General features: G+C 46.1%; 1 protein-coding gene across 1 annotated transcript in view; it reads right to left on the bottom strand.

Moving 5' to 3' along the window:
• SCGN (secretagogin, EF-hand calcium binding protein) overlaps positions 1-26,271 on the bottom strand; it is a 95,898-nt gene that overhangs the window by 52,127 nt on the left and 17,500 nt on the right. The window contains exon 3 of the mRNA XM_077270004.1: positions 21,240-21,332. Within this exon, the coding sequence (XP_077126119.1) occupies positions 21,240-21,332 (93 nt within the window). The remainder of the gene's footprint in view (positions 1-21,239; positions 21,333-26,271) is intronic.

The following is a 26,271-nucleotide window of genomic DNA, read 5'->3' as shown; positions in this document are numbered from 1 at the left end:
ACTTGGTCATGCAGAGTTTTTTGAGGGACTATCCGGATCTTGATGCACTGGTGCACAAGGTCCGCCTAGAGTGTGCTCACTTGCGGCGTTCCAGCATGGCTCTGCAGCGCCGATTTCGCCTTCCGGAACATCGCATCATATGTGACCTACCCACCAGGTGGAATTCTACGTTACATATGTTGGAGCGGTTGTGTGAGCAGCAGCCAGCAGTAATGGAGTACCAGCTGCATCAGGCACAAAGAAGTCGCACTGTGCGCCATTCAGACTTCACAACCACTGATTGGGCAACTATGAAGGACATCTGCCAGGTTTTGCGTGCCTTCGATAATTCCACACGGATGGCGAGTGCAGATGATGCACTAGTCAGCATGACTATCCCCCTCATCTGCCTGCTTGAAAGAACACTGCAAGCGCTAAGGGATGAGGTTGTGGAAGAGGTGGAGGTTGAGGAGTCACAAACACCATCCGCTTTTGGACAGTCTGCGCAACATGGTTCCTCACAAAGGCCTAGGCAGGGAACAGTTTGTGCGGAGGATGAAGAGGAGTCAATGAAGGAGGAAGACATCTATCCAGAGGAGGGAGTTACACAAATCTCCAGTAGTCAGTATGTAGAATGAGAGTGGGGTGATGCAGAGCAGGCAGAGATCGCGCCTCAAGCAGGGGACAGCGTTTCTTGGCCAGTTGGCAGTCTGCAGCACATGGTTGATTTCATGCTGCAGTGCCTGGCCTAAGAAACGACCGCCACATCGCCCACATTCTCAACACGGCTGATTATTGGGTGTACACCCTCCTAGATCCTCGCTACCGGAATAACTGTGAAAGCCTCATAACACCGTTGAACCGGGAGCATAAAATGCGGGAGTACCAAGACACACTGGCGCAGTCCATCATCTTCTCCAGTCCAATCGAGAGCAGTGCTGCTAGTGCATTACAAAGCAGATCAGTGCTTCGAGGCAGTGGAGGAAGCTCTGCACAAAGAGGGAGCAGAAGCAGTGCCTCAGTACAAGGCAAGACCAGGAAGGCCCAACAGTGGCAAAGTTTTGTGTGCCGGCCACAAATGTCTACACCATCACAGATGGCTCCAGTCAGCAGGAGGCAATGTTTCCGTCAGATGGTGACAGACTACATGTCTTGCCCTCTCGGTGTACTCCCAGACGGCTCTTCCCCCTTCAAGTTTTGGGTCTCTCAGCTGGATATATGGCCAGAGCTTAGCCAGTATGCATTGGAGGTGCTGGCTTGCCCTGCTGCTAGTGTATTATTGGAATGCGTCTTTAGTGCCGCAGGTGGTGTGCTAACAGACCGTTGCATGCGACTATCCTCCGATAACGTTGACCGGCTTACTTTTCTGAAAATGAACAAGGCCTGGATCTTGCAGGAATTTGCCACTCCCCTTCCAGATTAAATAATTGGTTGGCAACAGTATCCAGGTCTCCTGTTGCGTTCATGTTTCTAACACCTGAACTGCAATCCCTGGGCTCCAACACCGCCAGTTGCTGCTCAGAAGTGCCATCTACACAGTCAACACATGACCCAGTGTTATTGGGTTTCAGTAACGTCAGCTGATCCCCTGCTGTGTATCCGGCAGTTGCTCCTGCTACCTCCACACTCACACTACTACAGAAATTAAAGGAAACCTGTCCCCCCCAGGTGTTTGTAACTGAAAGAGACACTTGCGCAGCACTAATGCTGCACAAGGAAAAGGTGGCTCTTTTCGTTATGCTCCTTGCAGACGATGAACTTAACACTTATAAAATGTTGCCCCTCATAACGTTAAACCGTACCGGAGGCGGAACTTTCCTTCGTAATTAGACGCAGCACAGCCATCATTCATACCCCCTTGGCACCGGGCAAAGCCTCCTCAGTGCTGTTTGAATCTGTCCCGGAGCCTGCGCTGTTATGTTCAACCTTTCGCATGTACAGTTAGCGCTGCCCGTCTTCTGACACCATTTTGTGTCAGGCTGACTGCGCCTGTGCGGCCGCACTGCCCGAGATAGCGCTCCGCAGTGTCTTCTGATTTATTTACACTGCGGGGCTTGGATTCCCCGGCATGCGCAGTGCATTTCTTGAACTCTCACTCATCTCCTTGCCCCTTCTTCAGACTGTGTGCCGTCAGCTGATCCCTAATCGCATGCCACGGCCGTGACGCCGCATAGTCTGAAGAAGGCGCAAGGAGATGAGTGAGAGTCCAAGAAATGCACTGTGCATGCCCAGGAATCCCAGCCCCGCAGTGTGAATAAATCAGAAGACACTGCGGGGCGCTAGCTCGGGCAGCGCGGCCGCACAGGCGCAGTCAGCCTGACACGAAATGGTGTCAGAAGACGGGCAGCGCTAACTGCCATGCCCAAGGTTGAACATAACAGCACAGGCTCCGGGACAGATTCAAACAACGCTGAGAGGGCGGCGCCCGTCGCCAAGGGGGTATGAATGATGGCTGTGCTGCGTCTCATTCCAAAGGAAAGTCCCACCTCCGGGACGGTTTCACGGTATGAGGGGACACATTTTGTAAGTGTTAAGTTCATCGTCTGCAAGGAGCATAACGAAGAGAGCCACCTTTTCCTTGTGCAGCATTAGTGATGCACAAGGTGGCTCTTTCAGTTACAAACGCCTGGGGGGTTAAAGGTTCCCTTTTGACTTGCTCCAATTAGGCCTCAGCCTAAACTCTGCTTCTCCTTTATTCCCTGGGCTCCAACACCGCCAGTTGCTGCTCGGAAGTGCTGTCTGCACAGTCAACAGTTGCTTCTCTGTTATTGGGGTTCAGTAACGTCAGCTGCTCCCCTGCTGTGTGTGCGGCAATACCTCCAGTCTGCTCCTCCTGCTTTCCCTGGGATCCAACACTGCCAGTTGCTGCTCGGAAGTGCTGTCTGCACAGTCAACACTTGCTGCCATGTTATTGGGATTCAGTAATGCCAGCTGCTCCCCTGCTGTGTGTGCGGCAATACCTCCAGTCTGCTCCTCCTGCTTTCCCTGGGCTCCAACACCACCTGTTGCTGCTCGGAAGTGCTGTCTGCACAGTCAACAGTTGCTCCTCTGTTATTGGGGTTCAGTAACGTCAGCTGCTCCCCTGCTGTGTGTTCGGCAATACCTCCAGTCTGCTCCTCCTGCTTTCCCTGGGCTCCAACACCTCCAGGTGCTGCTCGGAAGTGCTGTCTGCACAGTCAACACTTGCTGCCGTGTTATTGGGGTTCAGTAACGCCAGCTGCTCCCCTGCTGTGTATGCGGCAATACCTCCAGTCTGCTCCTCCTGCTTTCCCTGGGCTCCAACACCACCAGTTGCTGCTCGGAAGTGCTGTCTGCATAGTCAACACTTGCTGCCGTGTTATTGGGGTTCAGTAACGCCAGCTGCTCCCCTGCTGTGTGTGTGCGGCAATACCTCCAGTCTGCTCCTCCTGCTTTCCCTGGGCTCCAACACCGCCAGTTGCTGCTCAGAAGTGCTCTCTGCACAGTCAACAGTTGCTCCTCTGTTATTGGGGTTCAGTAAGGTCAGCTGCTCCCCTGCTGTGTGTGCGGCAATACCTCCAGTCTGCTCCTCCTGCTTTCCCTGGGCTCCAACACCGCCAGTTGCTGCTCGGAAGTGCTGTCTGCACAGTTAACAGTTGCTCCTCTGTTATTGGGGTTCAGTAACGTCAGCTGCTCCCCTGCTGTGTGTGCGGCAATTGCTCCTGCTCCTTCCAAACTCACACAACTTCAGAAATTAAACCTGCTCCAATTAGGCTTCGGCCTACTCTTTTATTTCTGTAATCCCTGGGCTTCAACACTGCCAGTTGCTGCCCGGAAGTGCTGTCTGCACAGTGAAAATCACTAGCTCCTGTGTTAGTGGGGTTCAGAAACGCCAGCTGCTCCCCTGCTGTGTGTGCGGCAATTGCTCCTGCTCCCTCCAAACTCACACAACTTCAGAAATTAAACTTGCTCCAATTAGGCTTTGGCCTACACTCTTTTTGTTCTGTAATCCCTGGACTCCAACACCGCCAGTTGCTGCCCGGAAGTGCTGTCTGCAGAGTCAACACTTGCTGCCGTGTTATTGGGGTTCAGTAACGTCAGCTGATCCCCTGCTGTGTATCCGGCAATTTCACATGCTCCCTCCACACTCACACTACTACAGAAATTAAAGGAAACCTGTCCCCCCCCAGGCGTTTGTAAATAAAATAGCCACCTTCTGCAGCACTATTGCTGCATTTGGACAAGGTGGCTCTTTTAGTTATTCTCCTTGCACATGCTGAAGTTAACACTTATAAAATGTGTCCCCTCATACCATGAAACCGTCCTGGAGGCGGGACTTTCCTTCTTTATGAGACGCAGCACAGCTGTCATTCATATCCCCTTGGCGCCAGGCGCCGCCTCCTCAGCATTGTTTGAATCTGTCCCAGAGCCTGCGCTGTTATGTTATCCCTTAGCCATGCGCGGTTTGCGCTGCACATCTTCTGACATCATTTGTTGTCAGGCTGGCTGAGCCTGTGTGGCCGCCCTGCCCGAGATCCCGCCCCGCAGTGTATTCAGATTTATTCACACTGCGGGGCTGGGATTCCTGGGCAGGCACAGTGCATTTCTTGGCCTCTCACTCATCTCCTTCTGCCTTCTTCAGACTGTGCCGCATCACGGTCGTGGCATGCGATTAGGGATCAGCTGACGCCGCACAGTCTGAAGAAGGCGGAAGGAGATGAGTGAGAGTCCAAGATATGCACTGCGCATGCCCCGGAATCCCAGCCCTGCAGTGTGAATAAATCTGAAGACACTGCGGGGCTGCGATTCCTGGGCATGTGCAGTGCATTTCTTGGCCTCTCACTCATCTCCTTCCGCCTTCCTCAGACTGTGCCGCATCACGGTCGTGGCATGCGATTAGGGATCAGCTGATGCTGCACAGTCAGAAGAAGACGGAAGGAGATGAGTGAGAGTCCAAGATATGCACTGCGCATGCCCCGGAATCCCAGCCCCGCAGTGTGAATAAATTTGAAGACACTGCGGGGCGGGATCTCAGGCAGGGCGGCAGCCCCGGCCGCAGCCAGCCTGACAACAAATGATGTCTGAGGACAAGCAGCGCTAACTGCTCATGGCCAAGGGATAACATGAGAGCGCAGTCTCCAGGACAGATTCAAACAACACTGAGGAGGCGTCGCACGGCGCCAAGGGGGTATGAAGTGCCGCCTCCGGGACAGTTTCACGGTATGAGGGGACACATTTTATAGGTGTTAACTTCAAGGAGCATAATTAAAACAGCCACCTTTTCCTTGTGCAGCATTAGTGCTGCACAAGGTGGCTGTTTTAGTTGCAAACGCCTGGGGGTGTTAAAGGTTCCCTTTCAACTTGCTAAAATTAGGCCTCAGCCTACACTCTGTTTCTCATGTAATCCCTGGGCTCCAACACCGCCAGTTTCGGCTCAGAAGTGTCTTTGGCACGGGTACTCCCTCCTGCCCAGCCTGGTTCCAGCACGCCAGCTGTTTCCGGGCAGTGTCCAAGTCAATTTGCCACCAATCCATTGTCCTGTCGTGTTGCGGTCCGGTTAGCTGACTCTATGGTGCCTGCAGTTTAGGTGTTTCTTATGTGGGCTGCGGTATCTGGCAATGAAGCCTGGTTCCGTAGTGCCAATAGGACAAGCACCCCCTGTAGGACTGTGGGTTTCGGTAACTCTGGCCGGCTCGCGGCCTTGCAATTTTTTTTTATGTGGACCTTCTGCTGACTATCTGAGTTCCAGCACCATTAGCTGGTTCTTTAGAAGTCAATCTTGAAAAGGTCCCCCTGGGTTCCAGTACCGTCAGCTGGTTCCAGGCAGAGCCTTTTGCTTAGGTGCCTCCTTTTGGGTATCTGAGTTCCACCAACGTCTGGTGGTCCTTGGTAGTGCTTTCTGGCATGGGTACCTCCTGCTTAGTAACCAGGTTCCAGTACCATCAGCTGGTCCTCGGTAGTTCCATTGGTTCTTGTACCTTCGGCTACCCATCTGGGTTCCAGTACCATCAGCTGGTTCTCGGCAGTGTCTTTTGCTCTTGTACCTTCTGCTCCACATCCTGGTTCCAGTACCATCAGCTGGTTCCGGGCAGAGCCTTTGGCTTAGGTGCCTCCTTCTGGGTATCCGAGTTCCACCAACGTCTGGTGGTCTTTGGTAGTGCTTTCTGGCATGGGTACCTCCTGCTTAGTAACCGGGTTCCAGTACCATCAGCTGGTCCTCGGTAGTTCCATTGGCTCTTGCACATTCGGCTAGCCATCAGGGTTGCAGTACCATCAGCTGGTTCTCGGCAGTGTCTTTTGCTCTTGTACCTTCTGCTCCACATCCTGGTTCCAGTACCATCAGCTGGTTCTGGGCAGAGCCTTTGACTTAGGTGCCTCCTTCTGGGTATCCGAGTTCCACCAACGTCTGGTGGTCCTTGGTAGTGCTTTCTGGCACGGGTACCTCCTGCTTAGAAACCGGGTTCCAGTACCGTCAGCTGGTCCTCGGTAGTTCCATTGGCTCTTGTACCTTTGGAAAACACCAAAAAGAAAAAATTCTTCACATGAAGGCAACACCATAAAAAATTAATATAATCTTTATTGAAATACACAACACATGTTGCAATAAAATATTGGCGGGTAGGGTACACAGAACACAGGACAAAAGGTGGGTAACCCAAAATACAGCTCCATAAGTAACTCAATAAAATAAGTAAAAAAGTGCAAATGTGCAGTTACTCATATATGACACACGTCATAAAAGTACATAGCAGTATAACCATTATTACTACTAAGGCAAAGTAGGCCAGTAAAGTGACAGTGTGCAAAAAATAACATATAGATATACTACATAAGAGCAGACAGTGGCATGAGTATTAATATTTACCAGTAGGAGCGTTCCTGGGGACCCACCACACCCGACGCGCGTTTCGCACCGAAATGCTTCGTCTGGGGGTGGTTAGGTGTCTGACAAAGATCTTATTTATATCCAAATAATCCAATAGGATTGATGTTGCCATTAGAATCTGACATAGAACCGCTGTGAGCGCATGCGCAGTGTATGCAGCGCAATTAAAGTAAGGAGCTGGCACCAGATTGTAACTTAATAGTGTGCGCGATTGTGGATCCACAGACCGGATGTTTATGAGGTACCCGGACGTCATATCCGGCTCGACGCTTAGCATGAACAGCCAGGCACAATGCCTAGCAACCAGCGCCTAACGATGACGCCTACAAATGGGCGTGGCAATGCAAGATGGATCCACAGACCGGATGTTTATGAGGTACCCGGACGTCATATCCGGCTCGACGCTTAGCATGGACAACCAAGCCCAATGCCTAGCAACCAGCGCCTAACGATGACGCATATAGATGGACGTGGCAGTGCAAACCACTCGGACGTAACACCTAATCAGGCGCTAACAAGTTCAGTGGTCCGCCCCTCAATTAAGAGCCGTAACCTGGGAAAACATATACAGAGATAACATAGCAACACCATGTGTCATCTAATACGTTCAACATCCGGCCACCACATTAATGGAAACAAATTCCAACCGCACAGGTAAGCCATAACACCCATAACACAACTGATTACACTGCAGAACCTAAACCACGAAAAAGACCAAGGCAAGGATATATCCGTTAAACCACTAATAGACTATAAAGAACCGCACAACACAGGAAAAGGGAGTGCAGAGTGAAGGAGGTGCGCAGTGAACAAAAGTGCCTGTAGGAGAAAAGAATTATTTAAACAAAAAATAAATGGACAACTCGATTAAAAAATAAATAAAACAAAAATAAAAATAAGATAAGGAATAAATAAAGAAAAAACTGAATAGATAAATACATACATATACATATCAGGTCACATACTGATTAAAGTGACAAGTGACAATAAATAGTATAAACACATCAATTATTATGAACTATTTGTAGGCCCATAGTATCTGGTGTAGATAGTCTATGTGATCCTATATCTAAATTAATAGATTTCCATCTGAAACCCATAGTGGAAACATTGCCTTCGTTCCTTAAGGACACTACGGACGTCTTATTGAAACTGGATGGGTTACAATTGGAGGAGAATATGGCTTTGGTCACCTGTGATGTCGAATCATTATACACCTCGATTCGACACCAGGATGGCATAGAAGCAGCTTCCTTTTTCCTATCCAGTAGTGGTCTGGACCAAGAATTGGTCTCTTTTTTGATCAGGGCCCTTGACTTTGTATTAACACATAATTTTTTCTTGTTTCGAGAGTCGTTTTTTCTCCAGATGCAGGGTACAGCAATGGGGGCGTCCTGTGCGCCCCCATATGCTAATTTATTCCTAGGACTATGGGAGCGTGACATCTTTCAAACGAACCCCCACCCCTTAAGTGAGGGGGTAGTATCATGGTGGAGGTATATTGATGATGTTCTGATGGTGTGGCAGGGGACTGAAAAGAATTTGGAGGAATACATCAATATATTGAATTCTAACAACAAGAATATCAGACTGACATATAAGTATAATACTCAACAGATTGACTTCCTGGATGTCTCGATACGAGTGGGGGACAATGGTACCATACATACAGATTTGTTTCTAAAAACCACCTCTGTTAATTCTTTGTTACATTCCTCCTCACAGCACCCACGCCATCTAATCAGGAACATCCCCACAGGACAATTTTTGCGTGCCAGGAGGATTTGCTCCCAAGACGTATCTTTTGAACAACAAGCTAAAGACCTATGGACACGTTTCAGAGATCGGGGGTATGGCAAGAAAACTATATGTCGGTCATACCAGAGGGCCCATTGCAGTCAAAGAAGCACTCTCTTGCAAAAATGTCAAATCAAGAAAGATCAAGATCAGGTACACTGTATCCTAGACTTTAATTCTAGGAGTGAGGAGGTTAGAAAGGCCATTATCAAACATTGGCCAGTGCTTCGGATGGACAGGACAGTTGCGGGTTGCATTGGGCCTTATCCATCAATTACGTACAGACGTTCGCCTAATCTTAGGGATCAACTGGTACATAGTTACCACGGGGTACCCAGTTCTAAATACATCTTCGGGGCCAAGGGCCCGGCGTGGGGTTGTTCGAATTGTGGCAAATGTGTTGCCTGCTGCAATATCGTGACAGCCCAGTACTTCCTTAATTCTAATGGAGATAAGCAATACCGCATCACACATACCATCACCTGCACCACCAAAGCGGTCATTTATCATGCCACGTGCCCGTGTGGCCTAATTTATATAGGTATGACCACACGTGAGCTCCGTAGAAGAGTGCGCGAACACGTACTGGACATTGAGGATGCTGTCACTGAAACGGACATATCTAAACTCAAATCGATTCCACGCCACTTTAAGGTGTATCATGGATGCGACCCAGTTGGGCTACAAGTCAGGGGCATTGATAGGGTCTTCATTGGACTTAGAGGGGGCAACTGGAAAAAGATGCTAGCCCAGAAGGAGGTGCGGTGGATTTACAAACTAAGTACCCTTGCCCCTCTGGGGCTCAATGAGTATAATAGTTTCTCTCCTTTCCTACCCAAATAATCTGATCACATTTGGGTCGCCAGTCCTCTTATGTTAATTTGGACTGACCTTAATTCTTGCGTTTGCCCCTAAGTCTCATTTGCAGTGCGACATTTAATTGTGTTAGATATTTATAATGCTTGGTGCAGTCTTTTTCTTTTATATTCTGTTTTTGTTAATTTTTTTATTTTTTTATTTTATTGGTGTCTTTTTGTTTATGTGTTTTTAACTTCCCCTTATTTTATTTTTAATCTCTTCCATAGGATTGATGCTTTCTATCACAAGTGCATGGACTGTCGAATTTCTCCTCAGCATAAGGATATAACTGACCTATATGATTTTTTGCTAGGTGCATTATGTGCATTTACTCATGTATGGTTCATAATAATTGATGTGTTTATACTATTTATTGTCACTTGTCACTTTAATCAGTATGTGACCTGATATGTATATGTATGTATTTATCTATTCAGTTTTTTCTTTATTTATTCCTTATCTTATTTTTATTTTTGTTTTATTTATTTTTTAATCGAGTTGTCCATTTATTTTTTGTTTAAATAATTCTTTTCTCCTACAGGCACTTTTGTTCACTGCGCACCTCCTTCACTCTGCACTCCCTTTTCCTGTGTTGTGCGGTTCTTTATAGTCTATTAGTGGTTTAACGGATATATCCTTGCCTTGGACTTTTTCGCGGTTTAGGTTCTGCAGTGTAATCAGTTGTGTTATGGGTGTTATGGCTTACCTGTGCGGTTGGAATTTGTTTCCATTAATGTGGTGGCCGGATGTTGAACGTATTAGATGACACATGGTGTTGCTATGTTATCTCTGTATATGTTTTCCCAGGTTACGGCTCTTAATTGAGGGGCGGACCACTGAACTTGTTAGCGCCTGATTAGGTGTTACGTCCGAGTGGTTTGCACTGCCACGTCCATCTATATGCGTCATCGTTAGGCACTGGTTGCTAGGCATTGGGCTTGGTTGTCCATGCTAAGCGTCGAGCCGGATATGACGTCCGGGTACCTCATAAACATCCGGTCTGTGGATCCATCTTGCATTGCCACGCCCATTTGTAGGCGTCATCGTTAGGCGCTGGTTGCTAGGCATTGTGCCTGGCTGTTCATGCTAAGCGTCGAGCCGGATATGACGTCCGGGTACCTCATAAACATCCGGTCTGTGGATCCACAATCGCGCACACTATTAAGTTACAATCTGGTGCCAGCTCCTTACTTTAATTGCGCTGCATACACTGCGCATGCGCTCACAGCGGTTCTATGTCAGATTCTAATGGCAACATCAATCCTATTGGATTATTTGGATATAAATAAGATCTTTGTCAGACACCTAACCACCCCCAGACGAAGCATTTCGGTGCGAAACGCGCGTCGGGTGTGGTGGGTCCCCAGGAACGCTCCTACTGGTAAATATTAATACTCATGCCACTGTCTGCTCTTATGTAGTATATCTATATGTTATTTTTTGCACACTGTCACTTTACTGGCCTACTTTGCCTTAGTAGTAATAATGGTTATACTGCTATGTACTTTTATGACGTGTGTCATATATGAGTAACTGCACATTTGCACTTTTTTACTTATTTTATTGAGTTACTTATGGAGCTGTATTTTGGGTTACCCACCTTTTGTCCTGTGTTCTGTGTACCCTACCCGCCAATATTTTATTGCAACATGTGTTGTGTATTTCAATAAAGATTATATTAATTTTTTATGGTGTTGCCTTCATGTGAAGAATTTTTTCTTTTTGGTTTTTTGTATGCTCCCTTCACGGCAGCTTTACTAGGGATAATTATAGGAGTTGGTTGGTCTTGTACCTTTGGGTAGCCATCTGAGTTCCAGTACCGTCAGCTGGTTCTCGGCAGTTCCTCAGCCTTCTTGTACCTTCTGCTACATTTCCAAGTTCAAGACCCTAAAGACAACAACCCTGAAGACCACCCCGTAGATGACGAGGACCCCGGAGACGATGACCCCTGAGACGACGACCCTGGAGACAATGACCCTGAAGACCACCCCGAAGAAGACGACGACCTTGGAGACGACGACCCTGAAGACCGAGAAGCAGAAGAACAAGAAGCAGCAGAACAAAAAGCAGAAGAACATTAAGCATAAGACTAAAAATCAGAGCAAAATATATTATCTAAATTATAAGCAGAAGACTAAGCAGTGTATGATGGTGAGTCCATTCCTCCTCGTGGTGCCCCTGGAAAAGACCTGCTGCTGCAGGCCAAACTGAACACGGACAAATCCTGTTGTAAATCTTTTGTGACAGGCAGAACGGAAGGTGTAATCTTCAAACTTTTATAGATAACAACTACAGGAATGCCTGTCACAAATAAGAATATGGTGAAGAAGAAGAATATGAAGAAGATGAAGAAGTAGAATATGAAGAAGAATAATAGTTGAATAAAAAGAATATGAAGAATGTAAAAAAAAAGAATAATAGGAAGAAGGTGAAGAAGAAGAAGATGAATAAGGTGAAGAAGAAGTTGATGAAAAAGATGCTGCTGCTGAGGATGATGAAGAAGAAAGTGTGGGAGAAGTAAAAAAGAAGGTGAAGAGCATGGAAGTAGTGAAACATAAATATCTGACAAAATATAAAAAATCTTAACATAGTCAATATCTTTGTAACTCCGAACGTCTTAAAAAAAAAAAATCCTGCTATTCCATTTGATTTGCCTAAACCTTTATGCCTTTAATGTCTCCTCCACCTCCCCCAATACATCCGACATTATTCTTAGTTGTTTTCCTTCATGTAGAATTAACCTGCAAGGAAAGAAAGGGTTTATTTTAATTCCGATATTTTTGTCCCATTGACTTGCATTGATATCGGGTATCGCTATCGGCGATATCCGATATTTTGTGAATATCGGCCGATCCAATCCGATACCGATACTTTTGAATATCGGAAGGTATCGCTCAACACTACTGATGAGACTACTGCTTCCATCAGCCGACACCTGCTGTTGCTAATATCAGAAAGAGCAGGAGCGGATTAAAGGAGTATTCATCTGCCGATGCCTGTGCTGTGAATAAATATTTTTTTTGAATAATGACGTGGGTTCCCCTGTACTTTTGATAACCAGCCAGGCAAAACTGACAGCTGGGACTGCAACCCTCAGCTGACAGTGTCAGCAAGGTTGGTTATCAAGATCAGAAGGGTCCCATGCTGTATTTTAAATTATTTAGATAACTAACTTTAAAAAAAAGTCTGTGGGGTCCCACCCATTTTTGACAACCAGCAAATCTAAAGGAGCTGTCTGCTTTTGCTTGATTGGTTATCAAAAACTTTTAAAAAAAATTATTTAGTTAAATAAGCATCCCACCTGCTTGCTGTGGTCTCCTGGATGTTTCACTATTACTTGTGGTTTGCAACATCCAGCCTGTTTGTCTGCGTTCTCCTGGACTTTTTCCGCCTGCCTGCTGTTCCCAGCATCCTGCCTGCCTTTTATTGGCTTCCAGGATGTTATTACGACTTTTAGCTTTTAGTTTGCCTTCTATGTGTCCTCTTGTGGCTTCCAGGACCTCTCCTGTCCGCTTTTGGTTTCTAGGACTTTAGCAAGACTTTTCGCTTGCCTTCTACTTGTCTACCTGCTTTCTTGTAGTCTCCTGGATGTGTTCCACTTGCCTGTGGTTTTCAGCATCCAGCATTCCTTCTGTCTACCAGTGATTTACACTCCATCAGCTGTCCGTGCTCCATTGTGCTCCACCTACCTGCTGCACTGACGCCCGTGTACCTGCCTGGACCTTGGGCTTAGAGGATTCATCTCACCCAGTGAGCCCACATTGTGTAACAAAACACTAGAAGTCATAGAGTGTCTACGCAAACCATGAGAAGGCAATTGCATGAAATTGAGCTACGATCCAGACTTTGAGCTATAGGTGTTCCACTGGTATCACACCACTGCTCTCAAAGATGATCATGATGCAGAGGCTTTCAGAAAGAACCCAATTCAGAAATACATCATGGATTATTCCGTCACAGAAATTTCTACATAGCGTCTGTATATGAACATACGTCGATTATTTTGTAATGCATATATAGATTTTATTTAACTGAAAAGACATTTAACTCTTTGAAGCCATTTGTCTTTCAATAGGCAGCGGATGCGCAGTACCAGACAGCGGTCACTATACAGCTGTCAATGCTATGCAGCTCCGTAACTGAGCAGTTCAGGTCACCGCTGACACTGGGAACAGCCAATCGGTTTGGGTTCTGGGTGTCGCACTCCCACCGATTCTTAGGTCATCAATGTTAAAGTTATTTAACCCCTTTCTGACCTCAGAAGGGATAGTATGTCTGAGGTCAGATCCCCTGCTTTGATGCGGGCTCCAGCGGTGAGCCCGCATCAAAGCCGGGACATGTCAGCTGTTTTGAACAGCTGACATGTGCCTGAAATAGCGACGGGTGGAATCGCAATTCACCCGCCGCTATTAACCAGTTAAATGCCGCTGTCAAACGCTGACAGCGGCATTTAACTAGCGCTTCCGGCCATCGGGCCGGAAATGAGCGCATCGCTAGCCCCCGTCACATGATCATGGGTTAGCGATGCGTCCGCATAACAACCAGAGGTCTCCTTGAGACCTCTATGGTTGTTGATGCCGGATTGCTATGAGCGACACCCTGTGGTCATTGCTCATAGCAATGCAGGAATTCAGCTACATAGGAGCGATCTGAGCTTCGCTCCTATGTAGCTGAGCTGATCGAGTTGTGCCAACTTCTAGCCTCCCACATAGGCTATTTAAGCATGGCAAAAGTAAAAAAAAATGTTTTAAAAAATATGAAAAAAATTATAAAAGTTTAAATCACCCCCCTTTCACCCCATTCAAAATAAAACAATAAAAAAATCAAACCTACACATATTTGGTATCACCGCATTCAGAATTGCCCGACCTATCAATAAAAAAAAGATTAACCTGATCGCTAGACGGCGTAGCGAGAAAAAAATTCAAAACGCAAGAATTACTTTTTTGGTCGCCGTAACATTGCATTAAAATGCAATAACAGGCGATTAAAAGAACGTATCTGCACCAAAATTGTATAATTAAAAACATCAGCTCAGCATGCAAAAAATAAGCCCTCATCTGACCCCAGATCAGGACAAATGGAGACGCTACGGGTATCGGAAAATGGTGCAATTTTTTTTCATTTTTTCAGCAAAGTTTGGAATTTATTTTCACCACTTAGATAAAAAAGAACCTACACATGTTTAGTGTCTATGAGCTCCTATTGACCTCAAGAATCATAATGGCAGGTCAGTTTTAGCAGTTAGTGAACCTAGCAAAAAAAGCCAAATAAAAAACAAGTGTGGGATTGCACTTTTTTTGCAATTTTACCGCACTTGGAATTTTTTTCCCCATTTTCTAGTACATGACATGCTAAAACCAATGATGTGGTTCAAAAGTACAGCTCGTCCCTCAAAAAATAAGCCCACACATGGCCATGTTGACAGAAAAATAAAAAATGTATGGCTCTGGGAAGGAGGGGAGCGAAAAACGAAAACGAAAAAATGAAAATACCCCGAGTCATGAAGGGGTTAAGGATAGGTAATTTAAGGAAAGATCATCAATATTAAAGTCCTGGACAATCCCTGCAATATTGTTTATCACAGAAGAAGGCACAGTTTGTGTTTATGAATGACATATCATGCCACATGTTTCTAAGCAAGGAGCCATTGAAAACTTAAGAGTCTGGTTGTAAAGAACAGAACAAAAGGAGATTGAATTCCTAGCAAATAATGCTAATAATAATCAAAAATAATTATATGGTCCAGTGGGACAAAAAGTTTTCTAGCATCCAAATAGGACTTTATAAAAAGCTGTTCTACGCTACAACAGAGAGAGCATATAAGAACAGGCGTAAGATGAACAATAAAATTACAATATTTTATTAGAAATAATTTAAAAGACAAACAATGTTACAAAAGTGCCAATATAGTGCAAGGTGATGTGCCAAAGAAAACAAGTGGCACCACCAGATGACAGGCAAGAGAAAGAAGTAATGCTAGTAGACAACGTAGTCAAAGATTGTAAATACACAAATAAGTACCAACATAAATAAAACTTGCATCCAGAGATTAGAAAAAAATCATATAGTGTATCTAATATATAATTGCCTAGAATACTACTTCCTGCAATTTGTGCCAACTTCCGTGGCTTTGTCCGGAGCTAATGTCCGGAGATAATGTCCGGAGCTAATGTCCGGAGATAATGTCCGGAGCTAATGTCCGGAGCTAATGTCCGGAGATAAGTGACGTCACCAGTGTCCTACACCCAGGCAGAGCACAGGGGCCCCAGGCAGCATATGGGGCCCCAGGCAGAGCACAGTGGCCCCAGGCAGAGCACAGGGGCCCCAGGCAGCATATGGGGCCCCAGGCAGAGCACAGTGGTCCCAGGCAGAGCACAGGGGCCCCAGGCAGCCTATGGGGCCCCAGGCAGAGCACAGTGGCCCCAGGCAGAGCACAGGGGCCCCAGGCAGCATATGGGGCCCCAGGCAGAGCACAGGGGCCCCAGGCAGCATATGGGGCCCCAGGCAGAGCACAGTGGCCCCAGGCAGAGCACAGGGGCCCAAGGCAGAACATGGGGCCCCAGGCAGAGCACAGGGGCCCCAGGCAGAGCACAGGGGCCCCAGGCAGCATATGGGGCCCCAGGCAGAGCACAGGGGCCTCAGGCAGAGCACAGGGGCCCCAGGCAGCATATGGGGCCCCAGGCAGAGCACAGGGGCCCCAGGCAGAGCACAGGGGCCCCAGGCAGAGCACAGTGGCCCCAGGCAGAACATGGGGCCCCAGGCAGAGCACAGGGGCCCCAGGCAGAGCACAGGGGCCCCAGGCAGCATATGGGGCCCCAGGCAGAGCACAGGGGCCCCAGGCAGCATATGGGGCCCCAGGCAGAGCACAGTGGCCCCAGGCAGCATATGGGGCCCCAGGCAGAGCACAGTGGCCCCAGGCAGAGCACAGGGGCCCCAGGCAGTATATGGGGCCCCAGGCAGAGCACAGTGGTCCCAGGCAGAGCACAGGGGCCCCAGGCAGCTTATGGGGCCCCAGGCAGAGCACAGTGGCCCCAGGCAGAACATGGGGCCCCAGGCAGAGCACAGGGGCCCCAGGCAGAACATGGGGCTCCAGGCAGAGCACAGGGGCCCCAGGCAGAGCACAGGGGCCCCAGGCAGCATATGGGGCCCCAGGCAGAGCACAGGGGCCCCAGGCAGCATATGGGGCCCCAGGCAGAGCACAGTGGCCCCAGGCAGAGCACAGGGGCCCCAGGCAGCATATGGGGCCCCAGGCAGAGCACAGAGGTCCCAGGCAGAGCACAGGGGCCCCAGGCAGCCTATGGGGCCCCAGGCAGAGCACAGTGGCCCCAGGCAGAACATGTGGCCCCAGGCAGAGCACAGGGGCCCCAGGCAGAGCACAGGGGCCCCAGGCAGCATATGGGGCCCCAGGCAGAGCACAGTGGTCCCAGGTAGAGCACAGGGGCCCCAGGCAGAGCACAGGGGCCCCAGGCAGCATATGGGGCCCCAGGCACAGCACAGGGGCCCCAGGCAGAACATGGGGCCCCAGGCAGAGCACAGGGGCCCCAGGCAGAGCACAGGGGCCCCAGGCAGCATATGGGGCCCCAGGCAGAGCACAGGGGCCCCAGGCAGCATATGGGGCCCCAGGCAGAGCACAGCGATATTTTGGACCACTGTGCGGTGTTTCAGACCCCCTGTGTGATGTCTGGGGCCCTGTTCTTAAGTATATTAAAGATTAAAGTAATGTATATTAAAGTATATTATAGATCAAATTTTACACGTTTATGAGCACCATTGAGTGATATACTCAAGAATGACATAATTTTTCAACATTTTATGGTTTCAAACTGTAAACACTCAGAGTTTTTTTTACTTCAACCAAAAAACCTTAACGGTTCATAAAAAACTTGACTGTTCAGAATATGATAAAAGTCATAGTATTCTGAATCTTTAACTTATAAAGATACCTTTACATGGGGTGATTATTGGTTCCAGAGAGGCTTTCGGCCGATAATCGTACACATGGCTGGTGACAGGACAATACAATATAAACGTTCAAAGGTAAACACTGATAACATTAAAATCTAATATATAATTGCCTAGAATACTACTTCCGGCAATTTGTGCCAACTTCCGTGGCTTTGTCCGGAGATAATGTCCGGAGATAAGTGACGTCACCAGCGTCCTACACCCGCTCAGGGTGGACAAAGATATATGCCTTCGTGGTGCGCGGCACTTTTCTGATTGGTTGCCGCCTGCCGCGAGCGACCAATCAGAAATGTGCCGTACTGTCAAGAATTGTCAAGAGCTGGTGAGTGCAGCCATTCTTTGTTCTTTCTTACTATTATTTATTAATTGTATTATTCTTACATTTGAATAAATAAAGTATATATGGATTCTAGACTCCCGATTCTTTAGAATCGGGCTGCCATCTAGTTGACTATATTCCCATAACTCTCAAAATTACTAAAGTGCCTGCAATACACATTGGATAGAACACTGGAGCATAGATGTGAAGACCATAGTATCCTACATTGATGTAATGAATGTAATAAACATATCTTTCCTCACCATGCAATGGTGCCACTTCCCCTACACGTGTTTCAGTGGTGCGCTTTCCCCCTGACGAAGGCGCACCGCCGAAACACGCCATTATTATCTATATAACGGCGACCACAAAAAAAGGCTGATTTGCCATTTAATTTCTCTCTCCTCTGATGTGATTCGCACATTAGATGAATAGAGAAATAGGGTCCATGATCCCCCCGCTACCTCCTGGTGTCCCTGGGTCCTCCTGCTTCCCCCCCATGGCCACCATCATCTTCTTTCGGTAAGAAAATGGCAGTTGCACTGCGCAGTGCGCCCGCCGAGATCTGCCGGCTGGCACTTGGCAACGATTGGAGATTTTTCCTATTGGTTCATTTTGATCACTGTGATAAACCCTATCACAGTGATCAAAATTAAAAATAGTAAATTTTAAATAGTAAATCAACCCCCCTTTATCTTCCCCTGAGCTAGGGAAAAATAATAAAATAAAGTATTTATTTTCATTTTCCCATTAGGGTTAGAGTTGGGCTAAAGTGAGTTGGGCTAAAATTAGGGTTAGGGTTGGGGCTAAAGTTAGGGTTAGGGTTGGGGCTAAAGTTAGAGTTAGGGTTTGGGCTAAAGTTAAGGTTAGGGCTAGGGTTGGGGCTAAAGTTAGGGTTAAGGTTGGGGCTAGAGTTGGGGTTAGGGTTTGGATTACATTTATGGTTGGGATTAGGGTTAGGGTTGGGATTAGGGTTAGGGCTGGGATTAGGGTTAGGGGTGTGTCAGGGTTAGGTTTGTGGTTAGGGTTATGGTTAGGGGTGTGTTGGGGTTAGGGTTATGGTTAGGGCTGGGATTAGGGTTAGAGGTGTGTTGGGGTTAGTGCTGGAGTTAGAATTGGGGGTTTCCACTGTTTAGGCACATCAGGGGCTCTCCACACGCGACATGGCGTCCAATCTCAATTGCAGGCAATTCTGCGTTGAAAAAGTCAAATGGTGCTCCTTCCCTTCTGAGCTCTGCCGTGTGTCCAAACAGTGGTTTACCCCCACATATGGGGTATTGGCGTCCTCAGGACAAATTGAACAACAACTTTTGGGGTCCAATTTTTCCTGTTACCCTTGTGAAAATTAAAAAATGGGGGCTAAAATTCATTTGTATGGAAAAAAATATATTTTTTATTTTCACGGCTCTGCGTTATAAACTTTAGTGAAACACTTGGGGGTTCAAAGTTCTCACAACACATCTAGATACATTCCTTGGGGGTCTAGTTTCTTAAATAGGGTCACTTGTGGGGGGTTCTACTGTTTAGGCACATCAGGGGCTCTGCAAATGCAACATGACACCGGCAGACCATTCCATCAAAGTCTGCATTCCAAAACGGCGCTCCTTCCCTTCCAAGCTCTGCCATGCACCCAAACAGTGGTTCCCCCCCACATATAGGGCATCAGCATACTCAGGACAAATTGCACAACAATGTTTGGGGTCCAATTTCTCCGGATACCCTTGGGAAAATAAAAAGTTGCAGACTTAAATATCATTTTTCCGGAAAAAAAAATATTTTTATTTTCACAGCTCTACATTATACATTTTAGTGAAACAATTCTGGGTTCAAAGTGTTCACCACACATCTAGATGAGTTCCTTGTGTGATCTAGTTTCCAAAACAGGGTAACTTTTAGGGGTTTCCCCTGTTTAGGCACATCAGGGGCTCTCCAAACGCGACATGGCGTCCGAACTCAATTCCAGCTAATTCTACATTGAAAAAGTGAAACGGCGCTCTTTCCCTTCAGAGCTATGCCATGCGCCCAAACAGTGGCTTACCCTCACATATGGGATATCGGCGTATTCAGGACAAATTGCGCAACAACTTTGGGGTCTAATTTCTCCTGTTACCCTTGGGAAAATAAAAGTTTGGGGGCAAAAAGATCATTTTTGTGGAAAAAATATTATTATTTTTTTTTTTTTTCATGGCTCTACGTTATAAATTGCTGAGAAGCACTTGGGTGTTCAAAGTGCTCACCACACATCTATATAAGTTCCTTGGGGGGGTCTAGTTTACAAAATGGTGTCAATTGTTGGGGATTTCAACTGTTCAGGCATATTAGGGTGTCTCCAAACGCGACATGGCATTTGATCTTAATTCCAGCCAATTCTGCATTGAAATAGTCAAACCATGCTCCTTGCCTTCCGAGCTCTGCTGTGCGCCCAAACAGTAGTTTACCCCCACATATGGGGTATTTGCGTATTGAGGAGAAATTGCACAACAAAGTTTCATTTTCTCTTTTTACATTTGTGAAAATAAAAGAATTGGTTCTGAAATAAAATCTTTGTGAAAAAAGTTTAAAGTTAATTTTTCCTTCCACATTGCTTCAGTTCCTGTGAAGCACATAAATGGTTAATTAACTTCTTGAATGTGGTTTTGAGCACCTTGAGGGGCGCAGTTTTTAGAATGGTGTCACTTTTGGGTATATTCTGTCATATACACCCCTCAAAGTGACTTCAAATGTGATGTGGTCCCTAAAAAAATGGTTTTGTAAATTTTGTCGTAAAAATGAGAAATCGCTGGTCAACTTTTAACCCTTATAACTTCCTAACAAAAAAAATTGTTTACAAAATTGTGCTGATGTAAAGTAGACATGTGGGAAATGTTATTTCTTAACTATTTTGTGTGACATATCTCTGATTTAAGGGCATAAAAATTAAAAGTTTGAAAATTGTAACATTTTTGCCATATTTCAGTTTTTCTCATAAAAGAAAACGCAAGTCATAGCAAAGAAATTTTACCACTAACATGAAGTACAATATGTCATGGAAAAACAATGTCAGAGTCAGTGGGATCAATTAAAGCATTCCAGAGTTATAACCTCATAAAGTGACAGTGGTCTCGTCATTAAGCTGCAAATTGGCCCTGTCAGTAAGGGGCTAAACCATGTTTCACATAGGTGAACTTATTTATTATACATTTAGCTCACATTTGATGGTTTCTTTTATGTCCCTGTATAATAAGAATTCAATACTTGTTTCTTGACTTATACTCATGGTTGGACTGGCCCACCAGAGAACCGGAGAATCCTCCGGTGGGACCTGGCTTCTCCTTCAGGAGAGTTCATAGTGCAAATCTTGCAGTTGCTATGGGGCTCTTCAGTTGGGGAGAAAGGTGGCCCCTCAGAATCAAATCCTCCGATGGGCCCAATGTTCTTCAGTATGACAAGTTATACTAATACTACCCGAGAACTGCACAGCTCTTTCACACTTACTTCTTGTATCTGAAGGCGTCCATCTGAAGTGACATCATATGCAGACATAAATCGGTCCTTCACCTTTTGTACTTTTTCTGCAGTTATTGGATTCTACAATTGAACAAACACATTCATTCTTTAATGGGTGTGCAAGTTTCCAATACCTCCTATGAAGCTCTTTTCTCTCAAGAGGTTAAAGTGACTACTGTATATAAAAATAAATAAGTTGAATAACATGCCAGTGAGATTATTTATATATGTAATACAGAATTTTATAAAGGTTACAACCTTGATGGAACTGCAATAACTATAGGCATGACCAAAGAATATATTGCTAAAGCAGATATTCTTTATTTAAGGGTTGTTCTCAACATACAGAATTGTGTATCTGTAGAGTGTTGACCACTTGAACACCCAAAAGTCTATAGAAAAAGACTCTGAAATTAAATGAAATGAAAGCATGTTGTTAGTCAAGCCTTATGCTATTGTCACACACTACTATATTCTGTTGGGTTTCTTTACATACCTCTTCTATAGCCAGACGTAAAATAAATATATTCCTGACAAACACAATATGTATCTATGGGGATCTGTTATGATCATTACTGTTATCATAATTACTCTGATAGTAGTGAAAATCATGACTAGCATGAACATAAGCATAGAGAATATCTGCATGATTTAAGTTAAAATTGATCCTGAATTCTCTAAGGCTGCCGTCACACTAGCAGTATTTGGTCAGTATTTTACATCAGTATGTGTAAGCCAAAACCAGGAGTGGAACAAATAGAGGAAAAGTATAATAGAAACATATGCACCACTTCTGCATTTGTCACCCACTCCTGGTTTTGGCTTAAAAATACTGATGTAAAATACTGACCAAATACTGCTAGTGTGATGGCAGCCTAATAGTCTATTCTTGGAATATTATCAGCTCTCCTTGAAAAAGGTAAAACAAACAGTTCACTAAAGGTACCGTCACACTTAGCGACGCTGCAGCGATATAGACAACGAGCCGATCGCTGCAGCGTCGCTGTTTAGGTCGCTGTAGAGACGTCAAACACAGCAGCTCCAGAACGATGCAGGAGCGATCCTGTGACGTAACGGTGACTCACTTATCGTTCTCACAGGTCTTTAGCTCCATGTAAAACATTGCTGACATCGTTGCTTTTGCTGTCAAACACGACGATACACGCCGACCTGACGACCAAATAAAGTTCTGGACTTCTAGCTCCGACCAGCGATATCACAGCGGGATCCAGATCGCTGCTGCGTGTCAAACACAACGAGATTGCTAACCAGGACGCTGCAACGTCACGGATCGTTGTCGTTCTTGTTGTAAAGTTGCTGAGTGTGAAGGTACCTTAAGCTTGAGCACCCTTGGAGATTTGAATGCTCTGATAACTTTGACCAAGGTTTGAGACCTTAATTAGCATGTTAGGTTTATGGCTTGTTCACTATCGTCACTATGAAAGGCCAAGTGATGCAAAAAACAGCAGCCATGGGTTCTTCTAAACACCTTCATAGCACTTTGAAAATGAAAATGGTGGAGGTCCACACAGAAGGAGAAGGCAATAAGAAGATAGCAAAGCGTTTTCAAGTTGACCTTTCCTCAGTTCGAAAGGAAATTAAGAAATGGCAGTTAACAGAAATAGTGGAGGTCAAGATAAGTCCTGAAAAACCAAGCAAAATTTCAATGAGCTGTTCATAGGATTGCTGAAGAGGCAAATTAGAACCCCCGCTTGACTGTGAAAGACCTTCAGAAAAATTTAGCAGACTCTAGAATTGTGGTACATTGTCCTACTGTTCTGAGACATCTGCATAAATATGGCCATCATGAAAGAGTCATCAGAAGAAAACTTCTCCTTCACCCTCACCATAAAATTCAGCATCAGAAGTATGCAAAAGAACATCTAAATAAGCCTGATGCACAAGTCCTGTGATGTGATGAGCTTAAAATAGAACTCTTTGGCCACAATGATCCATGGTATGTGTGGAGAAAAAAAGGGAACAGAATTTCAGGAAAAGAACATCTTGCCAACCATTAAACATGGGGGTGGATCAATCATGCTTTTTTCATACAATGGCAAGGGGAACATTTCACGGGAAATAATTTTAATAAATTCTTGATGCAAACATAACACCATCCGTCAAAATCTGAAGTTGAAAAGAGGAAGGCTTTTACAAATGGATAATGATCCTAAACACACATCAAAATCTACAATAGACTACCTCAAAAGGTGCAAGTTGAAGGTTTTACAATGGCCCTCACAGTTCCCTGATCCGAACTTCATGGAAAATCTGTGGCTAGACTTCAAAATAGCAGGGCATGCAAGACGACCCAGGAATCTCACAGACAAGAATTGAAGGACTTTTGTTTGACTACAGAAAGCATTTATAAGCTGTGATACTTACAAAGAGGGTGCTACTAGGTACTAACCATACAGGGTACCAAAACTTTTGCATATGCTTATTTTCCTTTTAATAATTTTTAAGATGTAAAAGATGACAATATTTTGATCTTTAACTTTAGGCTTTTTAGAGATCATTTCATCTTCAACTTGGTTAACTGTTCACAATAATAGTATGTAGCGCCCCCACCGCCGCAGGGCCGAGGGGTGACCCGGTACCGGGCCTCGGAGTCTCTGCTCTGGGGTTGTCACGGCGGCTAGGCCCCGGTCCGTGACCCTGCCGTGGGGCGCACAGTCTATAATACGTGTAAATGACAGTGGTGGTGGTGCAGTAAATAACGAGGACACCAGGTTGCAGTCTCTTTACCTCTTTACTGAAGATCTCTGGGTCCTCAGTCCAGAATACGGTTCACCAGGCTGCGCAAGTCCGGCCGGTCCGATGGCACCTCTAGAGCTCACTTCACAGGTGGAAATCGGTGCCTTCCTTCTAGCGCTATGTGTTGCGGTCCTCCCCTGCTGTGCTTACGGAAAGTCACCACAACCGTTGTGTCTGTTTCTTAAGTTCCCTCACAACTCGATTAAATGATGTTCTCCTAATCCTCCGTCCCTCCCTGTTGTTCTGATTGGGACGGCACCCGTTTGACGGGTAGGCTCGGAGCTCTTCCGGGACCCTAGAGTCGCCCCTCTCCACAAGGTGCCCCCCAAGACTTCATAGGTGATTTGTGTGAGACAGCCCGCCTTAGACTGACTGTCCTGCCGCTGTTTAGAGTATTGCTTGAAGCTGAATGTTATGATACTCCCTCGGCGTTCCGGCCACCGGTAGTGCGCCTCAGTAGGGTGTTGCTCCGGTCTTACAGCACGACCCCTACTGGTATTCTCCTATCGCTTGATCTCGTTTCTCACTCAGCACAATCTATCTCGCTTCTAGTCCTTTCTTGGGCACCGCCGCTTCCCGGAGCAGGCGCGGACCCGTTACGTTCTTTCCAATGCCAAGCCTCTGTCAGGATCCCACCCCTGACAGAGACCCTACTGTCTCTTCCTCCACAACACCCTCTGCCACCAGGTGTTGCTTCGTCCAATCCAGTCAGCTTTCTGATCTAACTTCCTGCCTGACCCCCAGTTTACCCACTATGGTGGGGAGTGGCCTAATGAATAGCACCCTTAGCTCCCCCCGGAGGCCCAGCTGTGAAATGTATTGGTGTCTGTGATACCTGCTCAGATGAACTCCTTCAGTGCCATCGGACGCACCGTAGCTCCCCATAGTGGCGGCGCCACAGTACTGCAACGACCAGGACTCTGGGGCGCTGCACTCCCCCCTGGTTAAACACAGTACTCCGGGACTGGGAAGAAAACAACAATACAAGTTAGCAAAAAGACATACAATTTTGTTGAGTGCAATAACGATAAGTATACTTGAACAGGCTTCCCTTTATGGGAGGTGAGGACACTTGAACGTTACAAACATGGTTAAATATCATAGCAACATGCTATAATTAACTTTTCTTACCCAACCGGGTATTCTACTAAGTGCAAAAATTGTTGAACAATAATTTAACTTTGCCTTTAAGGACATACACTCTTAATCCACTAAAGACCTTCCTATAATCACATTATAAGGTATTTTAACTTTTTCGTTCTCCTTCTTTAAATCTGCAGGACCACCTGTCCTATCGGCACCAGACCTACTGCCTCTCCTTTCTGTTACAGGACCGCCCCGTTCAGCCAGGGCCTACTGCCTTTTCAACTACTATACACAGTATAGAACATAACATTACTTTCAGTTTAAGAGCACTAAGTCATCTCTACATGACTCCTATGAGGACTCAGGGTTTACCTTCTATCCTAACTATCTATCAACATTATCAAGCATTTTCTTCTGAACATTAAGCCTTCTCATTATCTTTCTTTCTTGCATGCTGGACACCACGTCTATCCCTACGGGTCCACTGCATCCTTCTTCTATCTTTCACCTTTTACTTCTCAGAGCACATCATCAGTATTTCTTCACATTTAACTAATAAAACACATATAAATTTTCTCATATAAGCATTATCATCTCTTTCTTTGGTCAAGACATTATTGCTTCCTATCTTAAGCAATATCACAGTTTAAGCATAACAAATGAACATCCCCTTTAAGAGGGGACCAAGTCTCTATGAGGTAGCGTTTCTTCTCAAGCTACCAGTCCATACTCAGCAAAGGTTCCAGTGCGGTATCTTCGCAAAGAGTCCTTTTTGAAGTAAAACCAGTAGGGAGCGCCTTTAATAAGGTGCAAACTATATACAAGAAGTTCGGATCATGCACTGTTCATGATTTCAGCAGTTTTTAAATAACGTAGAAAAAATAGAAAATAACCAAAAACAATAGGGATCCCGGGTCAACAAAGGGATCCCTTTAAGAGTTTACCCTGAACGGGTTTAGCAGCAACATAAAAGCAGTAAAACAGTAACTATTTACAAGTAAGAAAGAACAGTAAAATCTTACTGTGGTGGTCTCCGATCTGGCCTCACCAGGCCAACGGATCGCACTGGTGAGCCAGGAAGCGGTTCCGGTCCCAGCAGTGATAAAATCCCTCGCCGGGAGGCCCTTCTCGCTGGCAGGTGCACACGTTCCTCCGGGGCACGGCGAGGCCGGGCTTC

Source organism: Ranitomeya variabilis, chromosome 6, assembly GCF_051348905.1.
Source record: "Ranitomeya variabilis isolate aRanVar5 chromosome 6, aRanVar5.hap1, whole genome shotgun sequence".
Lineage (NCBI taxonomy): Eukaryota > Metazoa > Chordata > Amphibia > Anura > Dendrobatidae > Ranitomeya > Ranitomeya variabilis.
The sequence above is the reverse complement of the archived record's forward strand: the minus strand, read 5'-3'. Positions and strand labels throughout refer to the sequence as shown.